The 22668-nt window shown below is 43.9% G+C and overlaps 2 protein-coding genes across 3 annotated transcripts; both read right to left on the minus strand.

Annotated features, from left to right (window-relative positions):
- Positions 1-929: 929 nt before the first annotated feature.
- Positions 930-14779, minus strand: LOC113261187 (glutathione S-transferase A3-like). Of its 2 annotated transcripts, XM_026507239.3 has the most exons (7): positions 14621-14779; positions 7775-7879; positions 6908-6959; positions 5783-5915; positions 3749-3890; positions 2145-2276; positions 930-1307 (listed from the first exon to the last, which is right to left on the minus strand). In XM_026507239.3, the coding sequence occupies exons 2-7, from the start codon at positions 7859-7861 to the stop codon at positions 1182-1184; spliced, it is 672 nt and encodes a 223-aa protein (XP_026363024.1). In that variant the 5' UTR covers positions 7862-7879; positions 14621-14779; the 3' UTR covers positions 930-1181. The 2 variants fall into 2 exon arrangements, with proteins under 2 accessions (XP_026363024.1, XP_057160010.1); XM_057304027.1 differs by having other exon boundaries at positions 930-2276; positions 14621-14729.
- Positions 14780-19631: 4852 nt separating this feature from the next.
- Positions 19632-22404, minus strand: GSTA1 (glutathione S-transferase alpha 1). The gene is made up of 3 exons (XM_026507238.4): positions 22269-22404; positions 20663-20794; positions 19632-19810 (listed from the first exon to the last, which is right to left on the minus strand). The coding sequence occupies exons 1-3, from the start codon at positions 22401-22403 to the stop codon at positions 19685-19687; spliced, it is 393 nt and encodes a 130-aa protein (XP_026363023.1). The 5' UTR covers position 22404; the 3' UTR covers positions 19632-19684.
- Positions 22405-22668: the final 264 nt, after the last annotated feature.

Genomic DNA, 22668 nt, shown 5'->3' on the forward strand with positions numbered 1-22668 from the left:
CCCCAGAAAGGAGAGGTTGAAATCTTAATCCTGGGTACCTATGAATGTGACTTTATCTGGAAATAGGGTCTTTGCAGTTGTAGTCAAGTTAAGATGAGGTCATACTGGATTAGGGTGGGCCCAGACTTGATTCCTGGTGTTCCTAGAAAAAGAGAGAACTTTGGATAGACATACACACTTACACACACACTCACACGTGTGTAGGCCATGTGACAAGAGAGGCAGAGATGGAAGTTAGTCATTTACTAGCCAAGAAGTGCCAAGCATTGCCAGCAACCATCAGAAGCTAAGAAGAGTCAAGGAAGGATCCTTCCCTAATGCCTTCAGAAAGAGCATGGCCCTGCTCATACCTTCATTCCACACAAAGAGCCTCCAGAACTGTGAGGGAATACATTTTATGGTTTTGACCCACTCAATTTGTGGTCATTTGTCACAACAGCCCTAGGAACATGATATACAAGGTGTGCATGATTTGGGATTAGAATTACCCGGGGATTTTTTGTTTTTGTCACTACAGTAACCCCCATAGGGCAAAGACTGTATCTGGCTTATTTATAATTATTAACCCGTCTCCTGGAATATGGAATGTTCTATATTACACATAAAAGAAATATAAGTTCCATAAGCGAACAGGAAAAAAAAAGATTACCTGAAGAAAAATGGTTCTGTATCAAAAAAGAAGAAAAAAATAAAGCTAGAAAGAAAAAGTGAAAGAGAGAAAGAAAGAGAAGGAAGGAAAGGAAGAAAGAAAGCATGGAAGAAGGAAAGAAAATCCTTTAGGTTGCGAATCAGAAACATAGCAAACTACAAAAGAAAGGGACTATTTTTGTTTTAGTAAAATGTCACATGAAAATTTCTACTTCACTCTTTTTGACAAGGTACATGATAGCCATAATGAAAATTCTTTAATAGATCAAAGAAAGAATTCATGAAATTTTACTCCCTTTATTTATTTTTAAGGCCAAGAGGCATCCTAGGAAGTGATCATGATTTGATATTTGAACAAAACAAAACAAATTGTTTTGCAACTAAATCTACATAATTTCTAATGAAATTAGCACTTAAACTTTTCAAAAGTTTCCTAGCCTTACAACAGCCAGGTTTACATCTAGGTAACACACTTCCTTGCTGGAAAAACCTCAGCAGGTTGGTCCTGCATGTGCTGGGCATCCATCCCTGCTTCACTTCATCCCGAAAATCTTCCTGGCCTGTTCTAAACTTTTCTCATCGATGGGAGGCTTCCTCGGGCTGCCAGGCTGCAGAAATTTCTTCACGGTGGGGAGATTGCTGATTCTGGTTTTCAGGGCCTGCAATGCACAAGGGCACAGCCTCAAATTGGAGCCAAAGACCGACCCCGGCATTAGCACAAGCCAGGGAATCAGAGACCCTCCTGCAAGGACCAACTGAGTCCCCACCATCCGCACCAGTGTGAGGCTGGGAAACGACACCCAGGGAGACATGATGGTTACAGGAACAAAAGACAGCTCAATGCCATTTCCCCCAAAGACATCTCTCTTTCAGGCTCATTTCGGTTTCAGGTCTTCCCTATCTCCTTCCCTACACATAAATCCTGTAGATTCACCCCTCCTGTGCAACACAAGGAAGAGGAATGTGTCTGTTAGATATTGACACACACACAGTCTCCAGATAGACAATGAAAATATAGGAAAACTTCCCTGGAACGGAAGACAGAACATTTAGAAAGGTAAACCAGTCAGCCCACTGAGAGTGGGAGACTCTGCCCAGAGAAACATGATGTCTGTCATTAGGAGCAGGGGTGGAGGGAAGGAAGCAGAGGGAAGGAGACCTGCTCAGGCAGACACATGAAGGAAAGGCGACACCGCTGGGAAGGGAAACCCCAGAGAAAACAAGGACAGAAAGCATCATGGAATGGGGATGGGAAAGTTGATGCTGAGCCCTGGGTCCCTCTCCTGGTGAAGAGAAGCTGTTCTTCTTGGGGAAGCGTCCACCTCAAATGTCCTTGGCACAACAAGATTCTGTGCCTCAACCAGCCCCTAGGAGCTAACTCTGGAGGGAGTCATGGGGCTGAGAAGATCTGCATAATGATGGGACGCGAGTTCTAATGTCAGATCCTGAGCTGGGAGATGTGAGCCTTCCCTCCTGAAAGCTGTGAGAGAGATCACCTTCACCAGAGGAAAGTTGGCCAGAAGACTGGGGTCAATCTCTTCCACATAGCAGAGAAGTTCAACCAGGTGAATGTCAGCCCTGCTCAGCGTGTTGCCAACAAGGTAGTCTTGTCCATGGCTCTTTAACACCTGGAGGATTTGAGGAATCAATCATGAGCTCAGGCACAGTCAGGCCCCTCCGCTCCTCCCTGCTCTCCAGCCCGACCTCCCCACCTCTGCTGCCTCACTGAGCGGGTGTGGGCTTCGGACCCTCTGCATTTTCCCTGACTCACTGAGACACTGGGTCTGGGCTGTTCTTTCCCTCAGCTGAAGCCCTGGCTAATGTCTCCCTAAAACACGTGTCCACTCTACATCTCTTTCAACTATTCTGACGTATGCGACTTTTCCCAATAAAATGTTGGGGAAGTTCATGAAATTTATTAAAGTCTTCCAATAATGTGCAAATGATAACATGGAGAGAAAACCCTATGGTACCACCAACTTCAGGAAATTTTGGCAAGTACCCTTTCAGACTGTGTATACATAAGGAAATATGGATAATTATTAGGCAAAGAATATAATAAAACTTCAAATGCTATATAGTAATATACAATTTTCATTTATCTTATCATAGGACTCTGTGATTTCAAAGTATAGCTGTGCTCAAATGGGAAGACTGTTCGGGACTTCATCATGTGAAGGTGCCCCAAACTCTCAACACCACAAGAGTCAGGAGAGAGTATTTTCTGATTACTATGAATTCTTTCCTCCTTGAATAGGGCCAACACACAAGCAATGACTTAACATTTGTTCAGTGATTGACAGAATGATCTAATGCCTTGTAAAGATGGGTGTGTCCGTATTAATCCTTTCATTCTATGTATGGCCCCCTGTATCTCCTACAATCCTTTTTTTTTTTTTTTGACCCATAGTTTTTATTTAGCACAATTTCAGGTACTTTTGATCTGAAACGTTCTCCTCTTACCTCCCAGGAGAAACATTAACTAAGATACATACTATGTATAGTGATGGAAAGTTGGCATGACTTCCCTCTCAAGTCTGAGAGCCATGTCTTCACGTACGTCAATTAATTTTTCCTTAACATCTCTCCATCTGTCTGTTCACCTCCATCCCACTGCCCCATCTCTGTCCAGACACATCTCATCCATCCATCCCTAAAATGCTACCATATTCTCCTGAAGGGCAACTGGTCTCATGTCTCCCTACCCATGTTGCCAGAGTCTCTCCTGACACATTGCTGTCATTGTATTCCTCTTGGATCAAAGCCCCTGCGTGGTGCTCTGCAAGATCTATTCCAACATCCAGTGTGGCTCTCAGGCCTTCAACAGCCCAAGCTCTGACTATGACCGTGGAGGTCTGCCGAAAAGAGAATTCTAGATTGGGTCCTGGTGAGTTGAAGTCTTGCCGGAAAACTGAAATTCGGGTATAACTAGTACAATCCTGCCTCACAGTCCGCTTTTATAAAATGCCTTGAGAATTAGGGCACTGCAGTGGCATTAGCTCCCTGGAAGTGAAGGTCAGTGCCTGAGGAAGGCCGGTCAGGCACCATCTTTCCTTGTCCTCTAAGTCCAGGGCCCCAAAGCGCTCAGCAGTCCACTTACTTTTTCAAACACGGGGAGATAACGATCTGTCGTTCTCTCTTTGATCAGGGCAATCTTGGCATCCTTTTGATCAGGTGGGCATAGAGGCAAAACAATGATCATCTCATTCAGATCTGCCATACCTTCTGTGTACATATCTATCCTGAAAGACAAAGTGACCAAGTTGTCAAATGTCTTCTGCCTTGATTTTACAGCTGAAAATTGCACAAGAATGGGCATCAGGAGGTGGCAAAGGAGCTCGGCTCCCATCGGATGCATTTTTATACGCCACCCATGCAGCTCTGATATTTACTTGATATGAACACTTTGTTCTAGAACAAGCCATTGATGTAGATATCTGTCTAAAATTTCCATTGTATACCTGACCAGAGAGAGGGACAGAGAGCATTGGTGGCCTGTCCAGAGTCACAGAGAGATTGGTGCGATCCTGCACGTACCCACAGGGACCGTACCTAGGGCTTGCCATATCTGCTGTGATTTGTCATGTGCACAAAGGTAGTGTGACTCATGTGGCTAAGCCCTGGCACCTAAGTGATCTCTAGAGACAGTAACTGGCACAGCCATCAGTCATGTCCCCTTCCTGTCTCAGCCTGTTACACACCGAAGCCCATTATGTGTCCTATACCAGTAGGTTTTCCAATTATCTTCCCCAACCTTACCCACATACAGTTGCCCAACTCTGACCTTGTGTGCATTTCTCAAGCCTTCATCTAAAATAGCCCCTAGGAGGGTAAAATTCGTTGTACATTTCAATCAGTACATATTCTAGGAGATTTGGTTTTATTGTTCCAAACTGGGCTTCCTATAAGAGTTTTTTTTAATAAAATCCTTATTAACACATAATTCACATACCTTAATATATACACATCTCAAGTGCACAAGTTTGTGGTTTTTAGTAAAAACACAGATTTGTGTACCATCACCACTCTAACTAGAGTATTTTCATATTTCCAAAAGAAATGCTCTATGCTTTTATACCCATTCCAATTTCTTCCCTCCTCCAGCCCCTGGCAACCACTGAACTACTTTCTGTTTCTATGGACTCGAGTGTTTTGGATATTTCATACAAATAGAATCATATAATATGTGCCTTTGTGTCTGGTTGATGTAACATGAGGTTTGTAAGGTTCATCCATAGTTTAACCATGCATCAGTGCTTCATTCCTTTTCATGGCCAAGTAATATTCCATGGATGGATAGGCCAATCTTCCAACCACTCTGATCAGCTGATGCACGTTTGTGTCATTTCCACTGTTTGAACAGTAAGAACAACACTGCTATAAACATTTGTGTACAAGTTCTAGTGTGGATGCATTTTCAATTGTCTTGTCTGTATACCTAGTAATGGGGTTGCTGGCAGATGCTAAATCTATGTTTAACTTTTTGAGTAACTGGTAACAGAGTCTTCTGAGATTTAAATTTCAATCATGTGGTCTCATCGCAACAGAGAAGAGAACCCACAGTTATGGTTGTATTGACTAAAATCTGGCTGCTTTAGTCCTGTATCAAAATGCTCAAGATAACCTTGGCATCTTGAGGACCAGGCTCTCCTCACCCTTGTCAAGTGGCAGTCCATATAACAGGCTGGAAAGTGAAGTTCTTGGTCAGCATTCTTGTGATTTATGAACCTTTAGAACCAGCTCCTTTGGACCTTTCTGTTCCCTAGCCTTATCTGCTACATACTCAGACACGTTGTCCTTCGTCTCTAGCTGTTGGCTGGTATCCAGCAGCCTGAGTATCTGCAGTGATGACCCCACCATCTTTCCGGCTTCATAGTTCATCAACCTTAGGAAAACTCTGTCACCATATGTGCTCTCTCCATGGACTGCTTCCTTTTCTGTAACCCCACTTGGTGAATCCACTCCAAGTAGAATCCCTCATCCTCACGGATCTCTGTGGTGTTGGACCTCAGTCTATACCACCAAGTCTTGTGCTGCTGTTGGCCATGATCTCCCTAACATAGTCCAGCTCACCCAAGGAAGAACCCAAATTTTCACATCAATTGTTCATGAAAGAACAGAAAAAATGCCGTACAGGGCTCTCTCCTTTATGTCTTTCCCATAGAGGTTGTATTTGGTGGCGATGTAGTTGAGAATGGCTCTGGTCTGTACTATCTTCATTCCATCCATTTCCACCATTGGCACTTGCTGGAACAGCAGATATCCATCTTTTGAAAGAAGAAAGGTAGAAGCAGAGTGAAATGTCTTATTGGATCATACTCTTTTAGCATGAAAAATCATTCGTTGCCATGATTTAAGACATAAAAGAAAACAAAAAATTATTGCCTGGTCACATTTCAACAAAACAGCATTTTGTTTTTAGCTTCCCATAATCCTCTTTGTTTTCAGTCGGCCTCTCACTTTTCACCTATTATTTCATTTATCTTTTTCTTTCCCATGCAGATACATGGTAGGTTCCTGTAGTTTTTGCAACTGATTTACTTTCATAGATGTGTTAGGAAATTTTGAGGGAAGCTGTAACAGGGACAGCACGACCTGTATTTCAAAGGCACTTATGCCATTAAGCACATTCTAAAAGAATTATGCCGATTCTAAAAGAGATTTCTATGTAGGGTGTTTTATGTGCTCTTTCAGGTCTACCACTGAACAGTGTGTGCAAGGCAGGCCCTGCTTTACTGAGTCTGCTGATGTTTGTCGCGTTGGACCTTGTTCTTCATCTCCCTCTTCATACTGTCACCTGGCCTTTCAACCAACGCAACACCATCTCATTCTCTGAGTCTATAATATTGCTAGGTGTGACCTTGTCAACCACACGAGAGAAAAGAACTCACAGCAACTGCTGGCCTATTTCTACTTCTTTGCTCTACTGCTTGTGTTTGAAGGACCTTGGATGGGCAGGCTGTGTGGGAAGCTGAACTGACCCAGCTCACTCGGGGTGCATAAAAGCTGGAGAGAGCAAAGAGAGGTCATTCGCAGGAAAAGGGGCATGGTTCCTTTAGCAAATACTCAGAGTTCAAGCCCTTCCTAGCCCTGAGTGAGATGGAAGACCAGCCCAAGGAGCCCCACTCTTTACATTGGAGCCACCTTTCTTCCTTTCCACCACCCCCAACTCCCATCACCCTCACAAGTAGGCGTTAAAACCTCAACTTATGACTTCTACCCAATACCCTCATCCAAGGAATTCGATATTTGGTCTTACCATTCTTTAACTTATTCAAGTCTTCTGGAGTTTCTATAAATATCTCTTCAAACTAGAGAGCAGAAACAGTGAATTAGCACAGCTACAATATCAACAATGCTTCTTTAAAATCATCTAAGATCAAGGTTCATGTTTCCAATTGTTGCACACATGTCATAAATGATATTTTATAGTTGGCTTAAATCCAAATCTAAATAAAGACTACTCACTGAGCTTAGTTTCCTTCAGTTATTTTAATTATTGATGTTCTTTGATGAAAAGAAATTTTAATAATATATTAGGTCAAATATGTTCATCTCTCTCTCTCTCTTTCTCTCTCTTTAAGATGTTATTTATTTATTTTAGAGAGGGAGAGAGTGAGAGAGAGAGAAAGCATGAGCAGGGGAGGGGCAGAGGGAGAGGAAAAAGCAGATTCCCTCTGGGCAGGAAGCCCTATGTGGGGCTCCATACCAGGACCCGAGATCATGACCCAAGATCATGATCATTAACTGACTGAGCTACCCAGGAGCCCTAAACCTGTTCATCTACTAATAGCTGACAATTTTTTTTTCTTTTTATTTAGAGAGAGAGTGTGTGAGTGGGAGGGGTACGGCAGAGGGAGGGGGAGGGAGAATCCCAAGCAGATTCCACACCCAGTGCAGAACCCGGTGTGGGACTAATCTCACAACCTTGAGATCACGACCTGAGCCGAAATCAAGAGTCGGAGACTTAACCAACTAAGCCACCTGGGCACCCCAGCTGACAATTTTTTTAACGCAAAACTCTTGCCAGTCATTTAGTAAGAAAATTCTCTCAGCTTATGTGAGAAGCGTACTTTGTTAGAGTCAATTTTAGATCCAATTTAAGATGACAGGACTCAGATCTAACCTCTACTCCTGCTGCGGCCAAGAGCCACCGGATGGACTCCATTCTGCCTCGTCCATTGAAGTAGTGAAGCTTGGGTTTCCCCGCCATGGTCGTCTCCGAAGTTCTCTAAACATGAATGAAAGAACAAATGAATGAATATCACAGATGTAAAAATGTAGTTTTTGGTATAGGGTCAAATAGCACCAACAACGCTGAAGGAGTATCTGCCTTCCTCGTGGCTGAGTTGGAAGCGTCCCTAGAATGTCTTTCATGGCCCAAATTCTCATCCATCAGTAGCCAACCCTGGGAAATTGTTCTAAACCATATTCATATCTCTATTGGGTTGAACCTGATTGTCTTGGCAGGGTAACAGGTGAGAGTGTACAGTAAGGATGTAAGCATGAGCATTAGGGGGAGGGGGAAAGATTAGGGAATTGATATTTCTTGAAAACCTCCTAATGATCATGACCCAATGCTAGTCCCTTTGGATACATTATAGCTTTAATCTTCATAACAGCCCCATGAACTGGTTCTTATCAGACCCATATCATTTATTGAGAACAAGTCTCAGAGATGAAAAGACGTGTCTATAGTCCTTCTCTAGTTAGTGATGGACGTGGAAGTCCACACCTAGGACTAAAACGAAGAGTAGGGCTGGAACCCACATAAGTGCTGGCCCTGGGAGCCTGTGAGGGGCGCTGAAACCAGGGGACTTCACCGACAAGAAGGAGAGGAGAGGCAGAGTCAGTTCTCCACTCCTTGGCTGTTATGCTGTTTTTGTTTAAAGTAAAATTAGAGCTGAGACTTGCCTATAGCTCAAAATTCTTTCCATAGACACAGGACACTAATTCCCTTAGTTTTTTTGGAATTCTACGTTCTACCCTTACTTGGTGTTATTTCATAACCTGGAAGAGGGGATGTTACTGCATTAACTTTACAGGAATGAACATAACATTTCTTCAGCAGCTGTCCTACAATGGGCATACTGACCTAGTTATCTTCATTTCATCCTACAAAAATCACCTGAAGTGGGTTCTATTATTACTGTCATTTTAAAGTTGACGATACTGAGGTTCCTACAGTAACTTACCCAAAGTAAGCGGTGGAATTGGGATTCAAACCCTCTTCTATTCAAAACCAAAGGCTTTATTTTCTATGTTGGTATTTTTTTTTAAGATTTTATTTATTCGACAGAGAGAGAGACAGCCAGCGAGAGAGGGAACACAAGCAGGGGGAGTGGGAGAGGAAGAAGCAGGCTCATAGCGGAGGAGCCTAATGTGGGGCTCGAACCCAGAACGCTGGGATCACGCCCTGAGCTGAAGGCAGACGCTTAACTGCTGTGCCACCCAGGCGCCCCTCTATGTTGGTATTTTTGAAACAACAATACTTCAGTGGATTGTGAGGTCCACCAATTTTTAAAGTGAAGTAGAAGAAAATAGAAAATATCTGAGTGCATTACAAGTAGAAACATAAATATCATCTCGGGAGGTTTTCACTTCAAATGTGTGTTTGTTGTGTGTATCTGCGTGTACACAAGTGCACACTCATTTGACCTGTATAATGGTAAGGGATACTTTCATTCTGCCTGGTCAGTGAAGTCTGAAAGCCCTTGTTCCACCCCAGCCTGTATGATAAGCAAACATAGCAGGGAACCGGACAGTGAAACCCAACGGCTCAAACAATGGATGTTCCATCATAGATGTGAATGGAAACACACAGGACTTGTTAAAATCAGGAGTCCCAAAGCCAGGTCTTAAAAAGGAACAGGTGCCTATTCTGTGCAAATCCCAGGTTCTGTTCACAAAACATTAAGATTCTCTTTTGCAAAATTATGTTGCAGAGTTTGGGACAAAAAGATACTTCTCTTTACCAAATGTAAAGTAGGAAACAAAGACAGAAGGAAATGTAAATAAAATTAAATGGCCGCATAACCTACAGTCCACTGACAAACACTTGAGATAGGCAGGGTGTAACATTACTCCAGGAAACTCCCAAATGTCTTAATGATAATGCTTTGCTAGAGGGAAAAAGAACCTTAGTTTGGGACTCCCCACCCCCACCCCCCGGCCTCCGGGGCCACCGCGGCTCTTCTTGCCCATGGGTCCTGTCCCTGTTCTTTAATAAAACCACATTTTTTGCACCGAAAGAAAAAGTCTCAAGAATTCTTTCTTGGCCATCAGCTCCGGACTCTGACAATACTATTCCGAAAAAGTACCTCAAATGGATATATCTCTGAAAAAGTGTGTGTGACTTGAATTTTAGATATCAAAATGTTCTCAATGTCCACATTTTTCACGTGGTCCTGGGTAGTGCTAACCTTTAGAAAATAAAGAACTGTTGGGGCGCCTGGCTGGCTCAGTCGGTTAAGCCTCTGCCTTCGGCTCAGGTCATGATCCCAGGGTCCTCCACAGCGGGAAGTCTGCTACTCCCTCCCTCTCTGCCCTCTGCACCCCCAAAGAAATAAACAAAATCTTAAAAAAAAAAAAAAAAGTAAGTAAAGAACTGTTTGGAGCCGTACTTATCAAGTCATTTGTCCTGTAACTGGAGATTTTGTTGATTGTACTTTCTTATCACGGGGGTTGGAGGTGCCGTGACTCAGCAGAATGAACAGGAGAATGCCGCTTGTGCTGAGCATGTTTTGCACTGCAGGTCACCGAGGTGTGATAAAAGGCCTCACACTGCCTTACCCACCGACTGGGGGTCAGGGTACAAAAGGAAATGATGTTACCTTATATAATATTTTATCATAAGGCTCCCGAGATAATCAAATGTGTTCCCCTTTTGAACCGGAGGTCTCCAGGGGCCTGATTAAGCCTGGGGCAAAAGTTGTCACAGAACTTTGCGTGGTCAGCAGAAAATGAGAACTGAAGAGACTCGAAGATTGGCCGTAGAGCCACACACCTATGTTCCTGATTGGCCCTCCGTATCTGGGGAGCGTGACCACCCCCAGGCCAACCCCGGGAAACAGCTTCTAGTAGCCTCTTTTCAAGAGGCGCAAATTGAAGCACAAAGAGACAAAGCAGCTTTCCTCCCCTCGTGGGTTGTGCGAGTGTTGGCTTAGTTGGAAGTCATCTGATTTCAGGTCCTGGGCTTTTATTTTTTTATTTTTTAGATTTTATTTATTTATGTGACAGAGATAGAGAGACAGCCAGCGAGAGAGGGAACACAAGCAGGGGGAGTGGGAGAGGAAGAAGCAGGCTCCTAGCGGAGGAGCCTGATGTGGGGCTCGATCCCACAACGCCGGGATCACGCCCTGAGCCGAAGGCAGACGCTTAACGACTGAGCCACCCAGGCGCCCCAGGTCCTAGGCTTTTAAAACCATGTAACACGTTCACACATTCTATGCTTCTCTCTGAGACCCTTGTTTATTTATTCCCGTTCAGAGCCCATTAGCCAAACACCGGTTGAGGGAGGCAGAGGGGGAAATATGGAATTCTCAAGTTCCTTTTTGGTTAGCTCATTTACAGGGGCTTGATAAGAAGAATATTAATACAAGCACACCTTGCTTGACTTTGACACCCTGAAGAACTGTGAGTAAACTGAGCACTTACAGAAGTAAACTTTACCTTAATTAAAATGTAGGCTCCTATTCCTCCAAAGGAGAATATCCTATGCTAATTCCAGTCGTAAATGGAAGGAGTTATGTCTCTGGATGCGGTCCTAATCAGTGTGTGGATCAGAGAGAGAGAAGGGAGCCTTAGAGACAAATGCCAAGTCCCCTGCTTCTGAGTACATACACTCGGCCAGGTCGTTGAATCTCTGCACTTCAATTCTCTCTTCTAGAAGCACAGATGGTTACATTTACTCTTGAGAAAGTTAAGTGAGATCATGTACCTGAAACTCATAATAGGGATCAGTAGATGCAAGTTCCCTCTTGCTCCCTGCTCCTGGGCGAAGGTGGGGCTCGGGCTCCTTGGGTAGCACACATCCTTCTTCTGTCTGTCTGTCTAGCTCATCTCTCTACCTATTTATCCATCCCTTTGTGTGTCTCTAACTACCTCTTGACCCACAGAGCTCCAGTAGGAATCAGATTTTACATATAACCAGAGTCAGACAATCATTTATCTGGCTTGTGTGGAAAGACCGGTCATACTGACTACGTGCTAACCTGAACTGCAGGACCTTCGATGAAGATTCAGGGAGGTCTGGCACATCCTTAAACACAGCCATTTGTAGCCCTAAGACGTCAGCAGATTTCTGGTTCTGCCCCCGCCCCATACACCCCGCAGCATCTCTCATGTCTGGCCCATCCCCCATGCCACCAGCTCCCTGATCCAGGCACTCCGGAGTCTTTCCTGTCCCCAGGCTCCTCTACATGGGTTCCAGCCGCATGCATGGGATTGCTAGTACAGGGTCTCCCTGTCAACACTTGACGGAAATGATCGCTTCTCTCCAACATCCTGTTCCTTACCTGGTAACAGACATTTCACTGAACCTTCTCCAACACTTTGTGTCTGGCTGATGTGTCATGTATTTTCCTGCTTTCCTTCCTTCCGACTATCTCGACTAGCACCATTGAGCACTTTCCCGTACTAAGAAACCATGGCTGCACAGGAACAAGATAGGAACCTGATTTGTTCCTGCCCGAGAGGGTTTGGAGACAACTGGTAGCTCAGAGACAGCCCAGTGGTGACTCCAGTGTCATTGGTTCCAACCCCTGAATCATGAATCTCTTGGCCAAGCAAGTCACAGCAAGGCAAAGGCTGCCGGGCTGTAAGCCGAGGATGCAGTGCCTTCTGCCCAGGCTGGCTCCTGCCTCCAGCGACGGCATGACATCCTCACGCTCCGTGCCTCTTCCACCCCCACTTGTCTGCCTGCCTCCCCTTCAGATTGGGATCACGCCACATCCCATCAGTCCTGCTCTCTCTAGCATCTTGCAAAGAGTTTTTCCCATTTGGCATCTCAATACCTTCTGCCATAGGTACTGTATTTTTTCCCGTGGGTTCTGTTATGCCGGGATGGCTTCTGGATTGTGACAGTGATGTCACTGAAACTCTAGTCTCGCCTGTACAAAAACCTGTCGGTCCCCCCGGATACTAACACTTACAGCAGCACATTGTTGACTCCTCCTTTCTGATTCTGATGACCCGTGCATTCTAGCTAGGTGCACTTCTGAGCCTTTTTAAAATGAAGGATATGCTCTGCCGATCACCTAGTTTTCCATCAGGACCTCCTGAGTCTGGGAGTCCGGGAAGTCCTGTAAGCCAGTGGTTCTTCAACGGGGGTGATTTTGCTCGCCTGCACCCTGAAGGCCATCTGGCAACGTCTGGAAGCATTGCTGGTTGTCAAAACCACAAGGGAGGGTGCTACAACGTCCATTGGGGAGAGATCAGAGATGCCTCTGATGTGGCATGAGGCCATGCTTGATGCGCCTCTGAATGTTTTTTATCAACTACTCGTCATTCTGCCTTTATCTGCCTACTTTTCATCAACCGTGTTATCCTAACAGACACATTTATTGGCTATTTAGTTGGAAATATCTTATGGTTGATTGTGCTTGGCTGGTGTATCTATGTAGTCTTTCCAGCATAGCGTGCACGACCGTTTCGCAAAATACAGTCACGCTCCTGTTATCCATTGGGGCTTCTCATTCTGCTCCTTGGGCTGTCTGTCACTGGCACTAGGATGGAGCCTCACCCCTGCACTGTGCTCTTTCTACAAGTACTGAGTGATGGAAAGACACTGTGAGAATCTAAACTGTGTCAACAGTATTGATAAAGTGACTATTTCTTATAAAACTTGTAAATGAACTATCAGTGTAGATATTTTAAAGGTGTGAAGTTTCCAAATTTGAGGAAATATGTATGTTAAGACTATTGCCAAGTACATTCTTTGAAACAAATTAAATGTACATTTCTAGAATACGTATTTTTTAACTAAACAACAACAACAAAAGGACAATTGGCAGGACAGCTCCCCACGGCAGGGACTAAGCCAGCCCAAAGTGTCAGTAGGACAAAGGTTGTGAAACCCTGCTCCAGCCCTGCTCTAGGTTGCCATGAGCTGGTTGAACCCTAGAGAGAGAATGGGCCTCATCAGCGAGCTAATCAGAGCAGAGACTTGGAATCTAGTTCTGCTGACATTCAGACAATTTTTTTTCTATTATAATAAGTCTTAATTTTTAATTTTCACAGGCTACATAGCATCGCAGTATCGTAATTCACAACTGTTGTGTGTTGACTACAATAGTTTTCCTTAACTGCGTGGCTATGTGCCAACACCCCCAGGGGATGCCTGAAACCAGGAGAGTACCAAACCCTATATGTACTATGTTTTTGCCTCTACATACATACCTACGATGAAGTTTAACTCATAAATTAGGCACAGTAGGAGGTTAACAACAATGACTAGTAATAAAATAGAATTACAACAATATGCTATAATAAAAGCAATGCACATTTATATCTTATGAATATTTTTCTTTCTGGAATTTTCCATTTAATATTTTCAGACTGTGGTTAGTTACCATATGTAACTGAAACCACAGAAAGCAAAACCACACATCAGGGGGGCCGCTATACCTACAGAGAAAGTAAGGCTGGCCCAAACACTACTTTCTCTGGCACTGGTCATAGTCTCCCATTGCTGAAATGGTTTCACTCTTTTTTCCCCTCATACCATTAATATTTATCTATCTAAATTCTCATGTCCTCGTTTTCAAATCTCTTCATGTTTACATTCCTGTAAAGATGTGTCCAACAGCAACTGAATAAACAACACTTGAGCTATGCCCTAAACACACCAAGGCGCAATGTGAGTATAAAAAGGACTTTTCCTTGTGCTAAGGACACATTTTAAAGTAGTTTTCCGGTAACCTAGAGATGAGGATGTGAGGCAACATCTGAGATTTATGAAAGCAGCACTTACCTTACCAAAGTCTCTCTCCCAGGAGGCTCAGCAGCTCCATGCCAAGCCTCACACGTTTATAAGCTCTTTGACAGTAAGGAACGCCTCCTCTGTGATGGGGGTAGAGTTCAGGGAGGGAAAAGTCACTCCCACAGTGCGCAGGGCCTTGGCTCCCGTGCTAGATTAGAAGGAAATGGCAAGTCATCCTCTTATGAAACAACTGGTTAATATGTTCCTTTTCAAGGTTGGCAATGAAAAGATTAAACAAACAATTTCAGATTGATTGGACTCTCTCTGCCAGGCAGTGAGTTATGGCTTTTGGAAGAAATTGTGAGGTTTTCATGAATTGGGACTGAGATGGAGCCTGCCAGGACCCAGGCAGATGAAAAACCGCTACCGTGAGCCTAGCAGGGAGCTAATGTGAGTAAATGGCGAGCAGATCGCTGGAATACTGTTTATATTGGGTTTTAGATAAAAGATGGGGCGCCCAATTAAATGTGTTTCAAACACATAATAAATGATTTTTTTGGTACTGTAGATCAATGGAACAGAAAAGAGAGCCCAGAAACAAACTCACGTTTATATGGTCAATTAATCTTCAACAAAGGAGGCAAGAATATGCCATGGGAAAAACAGACTGTTCAACAACTGTTGTTGGGGAAACTGGACAGCAACGTGCAAAAGGATGAAACTGGACCCCTTTCTTACACCATACACAAACATAAGCTCAAAATGGATTAAAGATCTAAATGTGAGTCCTGAATCATAAAAATCCTAGCAGAAAACCCAGGTAGTAATTTCTCTGACATCAGCCTTAGCAATATTTTTCTAGATATGTCTCCTAAGGCAAGGGACATAAAAGCAAAAATAAACTATTGGCACTACATCAAAATAAAAAGATTTGCACAGAAGAGAAACAATCAACAAAATAAAAAGGCAACCTCCTGAATGGGAGAAGATATTTATGGATGATATATCTGCTAAGGGGTTAATATCCAAAATATATATAGAACTTCTACAACTCAACACCCACAAAACAAATAATCCAATTTAAAAATGGACAGAAGACATGAATAGACATTTTTCCAAAGAAAACATCCAGATGGCCAACAGACACACGAACAGATGCTCGACATCACTCATCGTGAGGGAAATGCAAATCAAAACCACAATGAAATGTCATCTCACTCCTGTCAGAATAGCTAAAATCAAAAACACAAGAAACAACAAGTGTTGGTGAGGATGTGGAGAAAAAGGAACCCTAGTGCCCTGCTAGTAGGAACAGTATGGCGTTGTCTCTGTGGAAAACAGTATGAGGTTCCTCAAAAATTAAAATTACAATTACCATACGATCTAGTAATTCCACTACTGGTTTTTTACCCAAAAAAATGTGAAAACACTAATGCAAAAAAATATATACACCCCTATGTTTATTGCAGTATGAGTCACTATAGTCAAGGTATGGAAGTAACCTAAGTGTCCATAGATAGATGAATGAATAAAAAGATATGGTGTCTATACACAATGGAATATTACTCAGTCATAAAAAAGAATGAACTCTTGTTGCCATTTGCAACAACATGGATGGACCTAGAGGGTATAATGCTAAGTGAAATAAGTCAGCCAGAGAAAGACAAATACCATATGGTGTCACTCATATGTAGAATCTAAGAAACAAAACAAAAACAAAAAGAAATAAACAAAAAAAATCAGACCCTTAAACATAGAGAACAAACAGATGGTCACTAGAAGGGAGGTGGTGGGCGATGGGTGAAATAGGTGGTGGGGATTGAGAGTATACTTGTGATGAGCACTGAGTAATGTAGAGAATTGTTGAATCACTATATGGTACACCTGAAACTAATGTAGCACTATGTTAATGATACTAGAATTAAAAACAAATTTTCAGTAAAAAAGATAAAAGCTTTTAAAAAATAAATAATTGTTCTGTATTACTATATCCTAAATGTTGTTTGGAACATACTTACATTAAAAAATTATTTATCGGGGTCACCTGGGTGGCTCAGTCGTTAAGTGTCTGCCTTCGGCTCAGGGCGTGATCCCAGGGTCCTGGGATCGAGCCCCGCATCGGGCTCCCTGCTTCGCTGGGAGCCTGCTTCTTCCTCTTCCACTCCCCCTGCTTGTGTTCCCTCTCTCGCTGGCTGTCTCTCTCTCTCTGTCAAATAAATAAATAAAATCTTTAAAAAAAATTATTTATCGTTTACCTAAAATTCACATTTAACTGTTTACCTAAAATTCACATTTAACTGGTGTCCTGTTTTTTCTCTGCTAAATCTGGAAACCCAGTCCTTATGCTTTTTCCTCTCTGCCTCACTCCAATCAGCCTTCCTAGTCTCTGGGCCCTTGCACGTACTAGCTCTGTTTGTAATACTCTACCTTGAGCTGCTCTATTTCCCCTATTCTGTCCTTTCTCACAGTATTTTGACATTATATGTTTAATATCAGTTTCCCCATGCTATGAACTCTTGGGAAAAGGGTCATCTTGTTTTCAGTCAAGCCCCCATTGCTTGGCACAGCATCTGGCATAGAGAGCTCAATAAATAATATAGTGTTTGAGAATAATTAAATGGAAAATGTTTAGCAAATGCCAAAGTGGAGAGAAGAGTATACCAAATCCTGATGTACTCATCCCCCTGCTTCAGCAATTGCCAACAATCTTTTCTCATCGACACCCTGTAACAGGTGGAATGCAGGCCTCCTAAAAAGATAGGTCCAAGTCCAAGTCCCTGGAACATAGGAATGTGATCTTATTTGGAAAAGAGGTCTTTGCAGAGGTCATGAAGTTAAGGAATTTGAGATGAAGTCATCCTGGATGATCTGGGTGGATCCCAAACCCAATAGCGCGTGTGCTTGTAACAGAAGAGAAAACACAGGCACACAGAGGGTGAGGGGTGTGAAGGTAGAGGCAGAGTGGGAGGTGATGTGGCGTTGAGCCCAGAGAAGCAAGGAATGTAAAAAGCCACAAGAAGCTGCAAGAGCCAGGGAAGGATTCTCCCCTCGAGCCCCTGGAGCAAGTGCAACCCAGCTGGCATCTTGACTTTGGACTTCTGGCCTCTGAAAGTGTGGGTCGTTTTAAGCCACCCCTTTGTAGTAATTGGTAGAGTAATCACGAGAAGCTGGTATGCACTCCCGCCTACAGCCCTCAATACCACAGGATTATCGTGAAGCAAATCCTAGACAGCATATCGCTTCATCTATCAAAAATTTAGCATGGTAATCTCTAAAAGGTGAACAATTTGGCTAAACAGAACCATACTATTCTCCTATCATGCTCCCTTTTTCATCCCTTACTTTTATTACATTTTCAGGGTTCGAATTTCCCCCAGTGTCTCACGAGGTTTTCTGTACACTTGGTTTTGCTGATTTGCATCAGAATCCAAGCAAGGTCCACAGATCACATTTGAGTGAGATGAATAAATGCATCTTGAGACACTGATGAATGAAAACAGATGTCAGGCAGGGGAATTGTGAGAAATCCCCGAAGCCCAGACTCACACCCTTGGGCCGCGAGGTGTCCTGGGAGCCCTGGGCGGCGTGATTACCACTAGTGGAGGAGCCCTGGGCTCTCGGCAGGGCCTTGCCTGCTGCAGGATGGCAGAGGACGCACCAAGGCCCTCAGGGTTAGGAGAGGCTTTCGGGGCTCTGTGGGAGGCACAGAGGAGAGCCCAACCCTCCCTGGGAAGCCCCGAGGTGAGGAGCGAAGTGTGGCCAGGCGGGAAGGAGCTTGCCAGGCAGGAAGGCCAGGCTCCTGCCATGCCCAGGTGTGTGATGGGGCTGGAGGTCGGGTGTAGGGGGCATCTCTACAGCCCCAGGGCCACTGAAGGAGTTAAAGAAAGATGGTGATCTTCAGACTTGCACTTGAGGAAAACCACTCTGGTGGTAAGTAGAAAACAGACTAACAGGAAGGAAGATGGAGGCAGGGAGCCCTGTGTCTTGGCCCCTCCCCCACCTTTGTGGAAGCTCATTCTGAGGGGAGGAAAACTCAATGTGGCAAAACCAGCCTTCCTGGGAGGGTGTTCATTATTGGCCCCCTATGTGGATAAACTACTAATAACTCCTAATCCCCACACTCTGGCCCAGGGACGGTCCAGAGGAGAAATATTTTATATGTATTCATTCACGGATAAATCATACATACAACCTGTAACTTCGAAGTCCAGGTCTGAGGGACCCTGAGTGAACCTAGAGTGAGACTCATCCCATGGCCTCAAGGAGCATTAAGCAGCCGAGCAGTGACGTGCCAGGGTGCTCCTAGACGGTGAGAGACAACAGGGTCACCTGAGAGCAAATCCAGACCTTGGATCTGTTCTGATCATTATTTTCTCACCTCCTAGAACACTAAAGTGTCCAAGAAGATGTAATAGCTGTTCAGGAATGCCTAAGAAGAAAATTTTAAAAAGATGTTTATTTGTTAAATTTATTCATTATTTACTATTATATTTATTTATTTATTTATTTATTCATTCATTTATTTATTTATTGGAGGGAGGCAGAGGGGGTCAGAGAGGGACGGCACACTCAGGGCTCAGAGCTTGATCCTAAGACCCTGAGACCACGACCTGAGCAGAATCTAAGATGCTCAACTCCTTGAACCTCCCAGGTGCCCCAAAAACATTTCTATTATAGGAAGAAAACTGGCCTGTCAAAAGAAACAAGAACATTTCTTTATGCCATTACCCGGAGGGGTAGCTATTTTCCTGTGGGTACATGAGAAGGTCAGATGTGAATTTCTACACTCAATTCTTTGAGAAGCTAGGTAAGAAATGTTATATGACAATTCCTAGAGAGATCAAAGGGACCACATAATCTGTTTTCCTAAGTTAATTTTTAATTCCAAGAAAGAGGATAGAAGGATTGAAAATCTGATTTTATATTTGATCCTAATGAAAAAGAATAAATTATAGTTAAATTTGCTCATAGCAGTTTTATTATTTAATTACCACTAAATCTTTGCAATCCTTTCCTAGCGTCACCATAGCCAGGATTTACATCTAGGTAACGCACTTCCTTGCTGGAAAAACCTCAGCAGGTTGGTCCTGCATGTGCTGGGCATCCATCCCTGCTTCACTTAACCCTGAAAATCTTCCTGGCTTGTTCTAAACTTTTCTCATCGATGGGAGGCTTCCTCGGGCTGCCAGGCTGTAGAAATTTCTTCACGGTGGGGAGATTGCTGATTCTGGTTTTCAGGGCCTGCAGTGCACAAGGGCACAGCCTCAAATTGGAGCCAAAGACCGACCCCGGCATTAGCACAAGCCAGGGAATCAGAGACCCTCCTGCAAGGACCAACTGAGTCCCCACCATCAGCACCAGTGTGAGGCTGGGAAACGACACCCAGGGAGACATGATGGTTACAGGAACAAAAGACAGCTCAATGCCATTTCCCCCAAAGACATCTTTCTTTCAGACTCATTTCGGTTTCAGGTCTTCCCTATCTCCTTCCCTACACATAAATCCTGTAGATTCACCCCTCCTGTGCAACACAAGGAAGAGGAATGTGTCTGTCAGATATTGACACATACACAGTCTCTAGACAGACAATGAAAATATAGGAAAACTGCTCTGGAACGGAAGACAGAACATTTAGAAAGGTAAACCATGAGACCGGTCAAAACCAGTCAGCCCACTGAGAGTGGGAGACTCTGCCCAGAGAAACATGATGTCTGCCATTAGGAGCAGGAGTGGAGGGAAGGAAGCAGAGGGAAGGAGACCTGCTCAGGCAGACACATGAAGGAAAGGTGACACCGCTGGGAAGGGAAACCCCAGAGAAAACAAGGACAGAAAGCATCATGGAATGGGGATGGGAAAGTTGATGCTGAGCCCTGGGTCCCTCTCCTGGTGAAGAGAAGCTGTTCTTCTTGGGGAAGGTCCACCTCAAATGTCCTTGGCACAACAAGATTCTGTGCCTCAACCAGCCCCTAGGAGCTAACTGGAGGGAGTCATGGGGCTGAGAAGATCTGCATAATGATGGGACGCGAGTTCTAATGTCAGATCCTGAGCTGGGAGATGTGAGCCTTCCCTCCTGAAAGCTGTGAGAGAGATCACCTTCACCAGAGGGAAGTTGGCCAGAAGACTGGGGTCAATCTCTTCCACATAGTAGAGAAGTTCAACCAGGTGAATGTCAGCCCTGCTCAGCGTGTTGCCAACAAGGTAGTCTTGTCCATGGCTCTTTAACACCTGGAGGATTTGAGGAATCAATCATGAGCTCAGGCACAGTCAGGCCCCTCCGCTCCTCCCTGCTCTCCAGCCCGACCTCCCCACCTCTGCTGCCTCACTGAGCGGGTGTGGGCTTTGGACCCTCTGCATTGCCCCTGACTCACTGAGACACTGGGTCTGGGCTGTTCTTTCCCTCAGCTGAAGCCCTGGCTAATGTCTCCCTAAAACACGTGTCCACTCTACATCTCTTTCAACTATTCTGACGTATGCGACTTTTCCCAATAAAATGTTGGGGAAGTTCATGAAATTTATTAAAGTCTTCCAATAATGTGCAAATGATAACATGGAGAGAAAACCCTATGGTACCACCAACTTCAGGAAATTTTGGCAAGTACCCTTTCAGACTGTGTATACATAAGGAAATATGGATAATTATTAGGCAAAGAATATAATAAAACTTCAAATGCTATATAGTAATATACAATTTTCATTTATCTTATCATAGGACTCTGTGATTTCAAAGTATAGCTGTGCTCAAATGGGAAGACTGTTCGGGACTTCATCATGTGAATGTGCCCCAAACTCTCAACACCACAAGAGTCAGGAGAGAGTATTTTCTGATTACTATGAATTCTTTCCTCCTTGAATAGGGCCAACACACAAGCAATGACTTAACATTTGTTCAGTGATTGACAGAATGATCTAATGCCTTGTAAAGATGGGTGTGTCCGTATTAATCCTTTCATTCTATGTATGGCCCCCTGTATCTCCTACAATCCTTTTTTTTTTTTTTTTGACCCATAGTTTTTATTTAGCACAATTTCAGGTACCTTTGGTCCTGAAACGTTCTCCTCTTACCTCCCAGGAGAAACATTAACTAAGATACATACTATGTATAGTGATGGAAAGTTGGCATGACTTCTCTCTCAAGTCTGAGAGCCATGTCTTCAAGTATGTCAATTAATTTTTCCTTAACATCTCTCCATCTGTCTGTTCAACTCCATCCCACTGCCCCATCTCTGTCCAGACACATCTCATCCATCCATCCCTGAAATGCTACCATATTCTCCTGAAGGGCAACTGGTCTCATGTCTCCCTACGCATGTTGCCAGAGTCTCTCCTGACACATTGCTGTCATTGTATTCCTCTTGGATCAAAGCCCCTGCGTGGTGCTCTGCAAGATCTATTCCAACATCCAGTGTGGCTCTCAGGCCTTCAACAGCCCAAGCTCTGACTATGACCATGGAGGTCTGCCGAAAAGAGAATTCTAGATTGGGTCCTGGTTAGTTGAAGTCTTGCTGGAAAACTGAAATTCGGGTATAACTGGTACAATCCTGCCTCACAGTCCGCTTTTATAAAATGCCTTGAGAATTAGGGCACTGTAGTAGTATTAGCTCCCTGGAAGTGAAGGTCAATGCCTGAGGAAGGCCGGTCAGGTACCATCTTTCCTTGTCCTCTAAGTCCAGGGCCCCAAAGCGCTCAGCAGTCCACTTACTTTTTCAAACACGGGGAGATAACGATCTGTCGTTCTCTCTTTGATCAGGGCAATCTTGGCATCCTTTTGATCAGGTGGGCATAGAGGCAAAACAATGATCATCTCACTCAGATCTGCCATACCTTCTGTGTACATATCTATCCTGAAAGACAAAGTGACCAAGTTGTCAAATGTCTTCTGCCTTGATTTTACAGCTGAAAATTGCACAAGAATGGGCATCAGGAGGTGGCAAAGGAGTTCGGCTCCCATCGGATGTATTTTTATACGCCACCCATGCAGCTCTGATATTTACTTGATATGAACACTTTGTTCTAGAACAAGCCATCGATGTAGATATCTGTCTAAAATTTCCATTGTATACCTGACCAGAGAGAGGGACAGAGAGCATTGGTGGCCTGTC

Source organism: Ursus arctos, unplaced genomic scaffold (assembly GCF_023065955.2).
Source record: "Ursus arctos isolate Adak ecotype North America unplaced genomic scaffold, UrsArc2.0 scaffold_29, whole genome shotgun sequence".
Classification (NCBI taxonomy): Eukaryota; Metazoa; Chordata; class Mammalia; order Carnivora; family Ursidae; genus Ursus; species Ursus arctos.

What these genes read in the sequence shown, in the direction of transcription:
- LOC113261187 (XM_057304027.1), bottom strand. Translation starts at nt 7,861, where the DNA reads ATGGCGGGGAAACCCAAGCTTCACTACTTCAATGGACGAGGCAGAATG. An exon ending in TGGCCGCAGCAGGAGTAGAG is followed by an intron (nt 6,960 to 7,774) that starts GTTAGATCTGAG and finishes TCTGCTCTCTAG; the next exon opens with TTTGAAGAGATATTTATAGA. An exon ending in GACATAAAGGAGAGAGCCCT is followed by an intron (nt 3,891 to 5,782) that starts GTACGGCATTTT and finishes TTTGTCTTTCAG; the next exon opens with GATAGATATGTACACAGAAG.
- GSTA1 (XM_026507238.4), bottom strand. Translation starts at nt 22,403, where the DNA reads ATGTACACAGAAGGTATGGCAGATCTGAGTGAGATGATCATTGTTTTG. An exon ending in ATCTCCCCGTGTTTGAAAAA is followed by an intron (nt 20,795 to 22,268) that starts GTAAGTGGACTG and finishes CAAATCCTCCAG; the next exon opens with GTGTTAAAGAGCCATGGACA. An exon ending in CCAACTTCCCTCTGGTGAAG is followed by an intron (nt 19,811 to 20,662) that starts GTGATCTCTCTC and finishes TGTGCACTGCAG; the next exon opens with GCCCTGAAAACCAGAATCAG.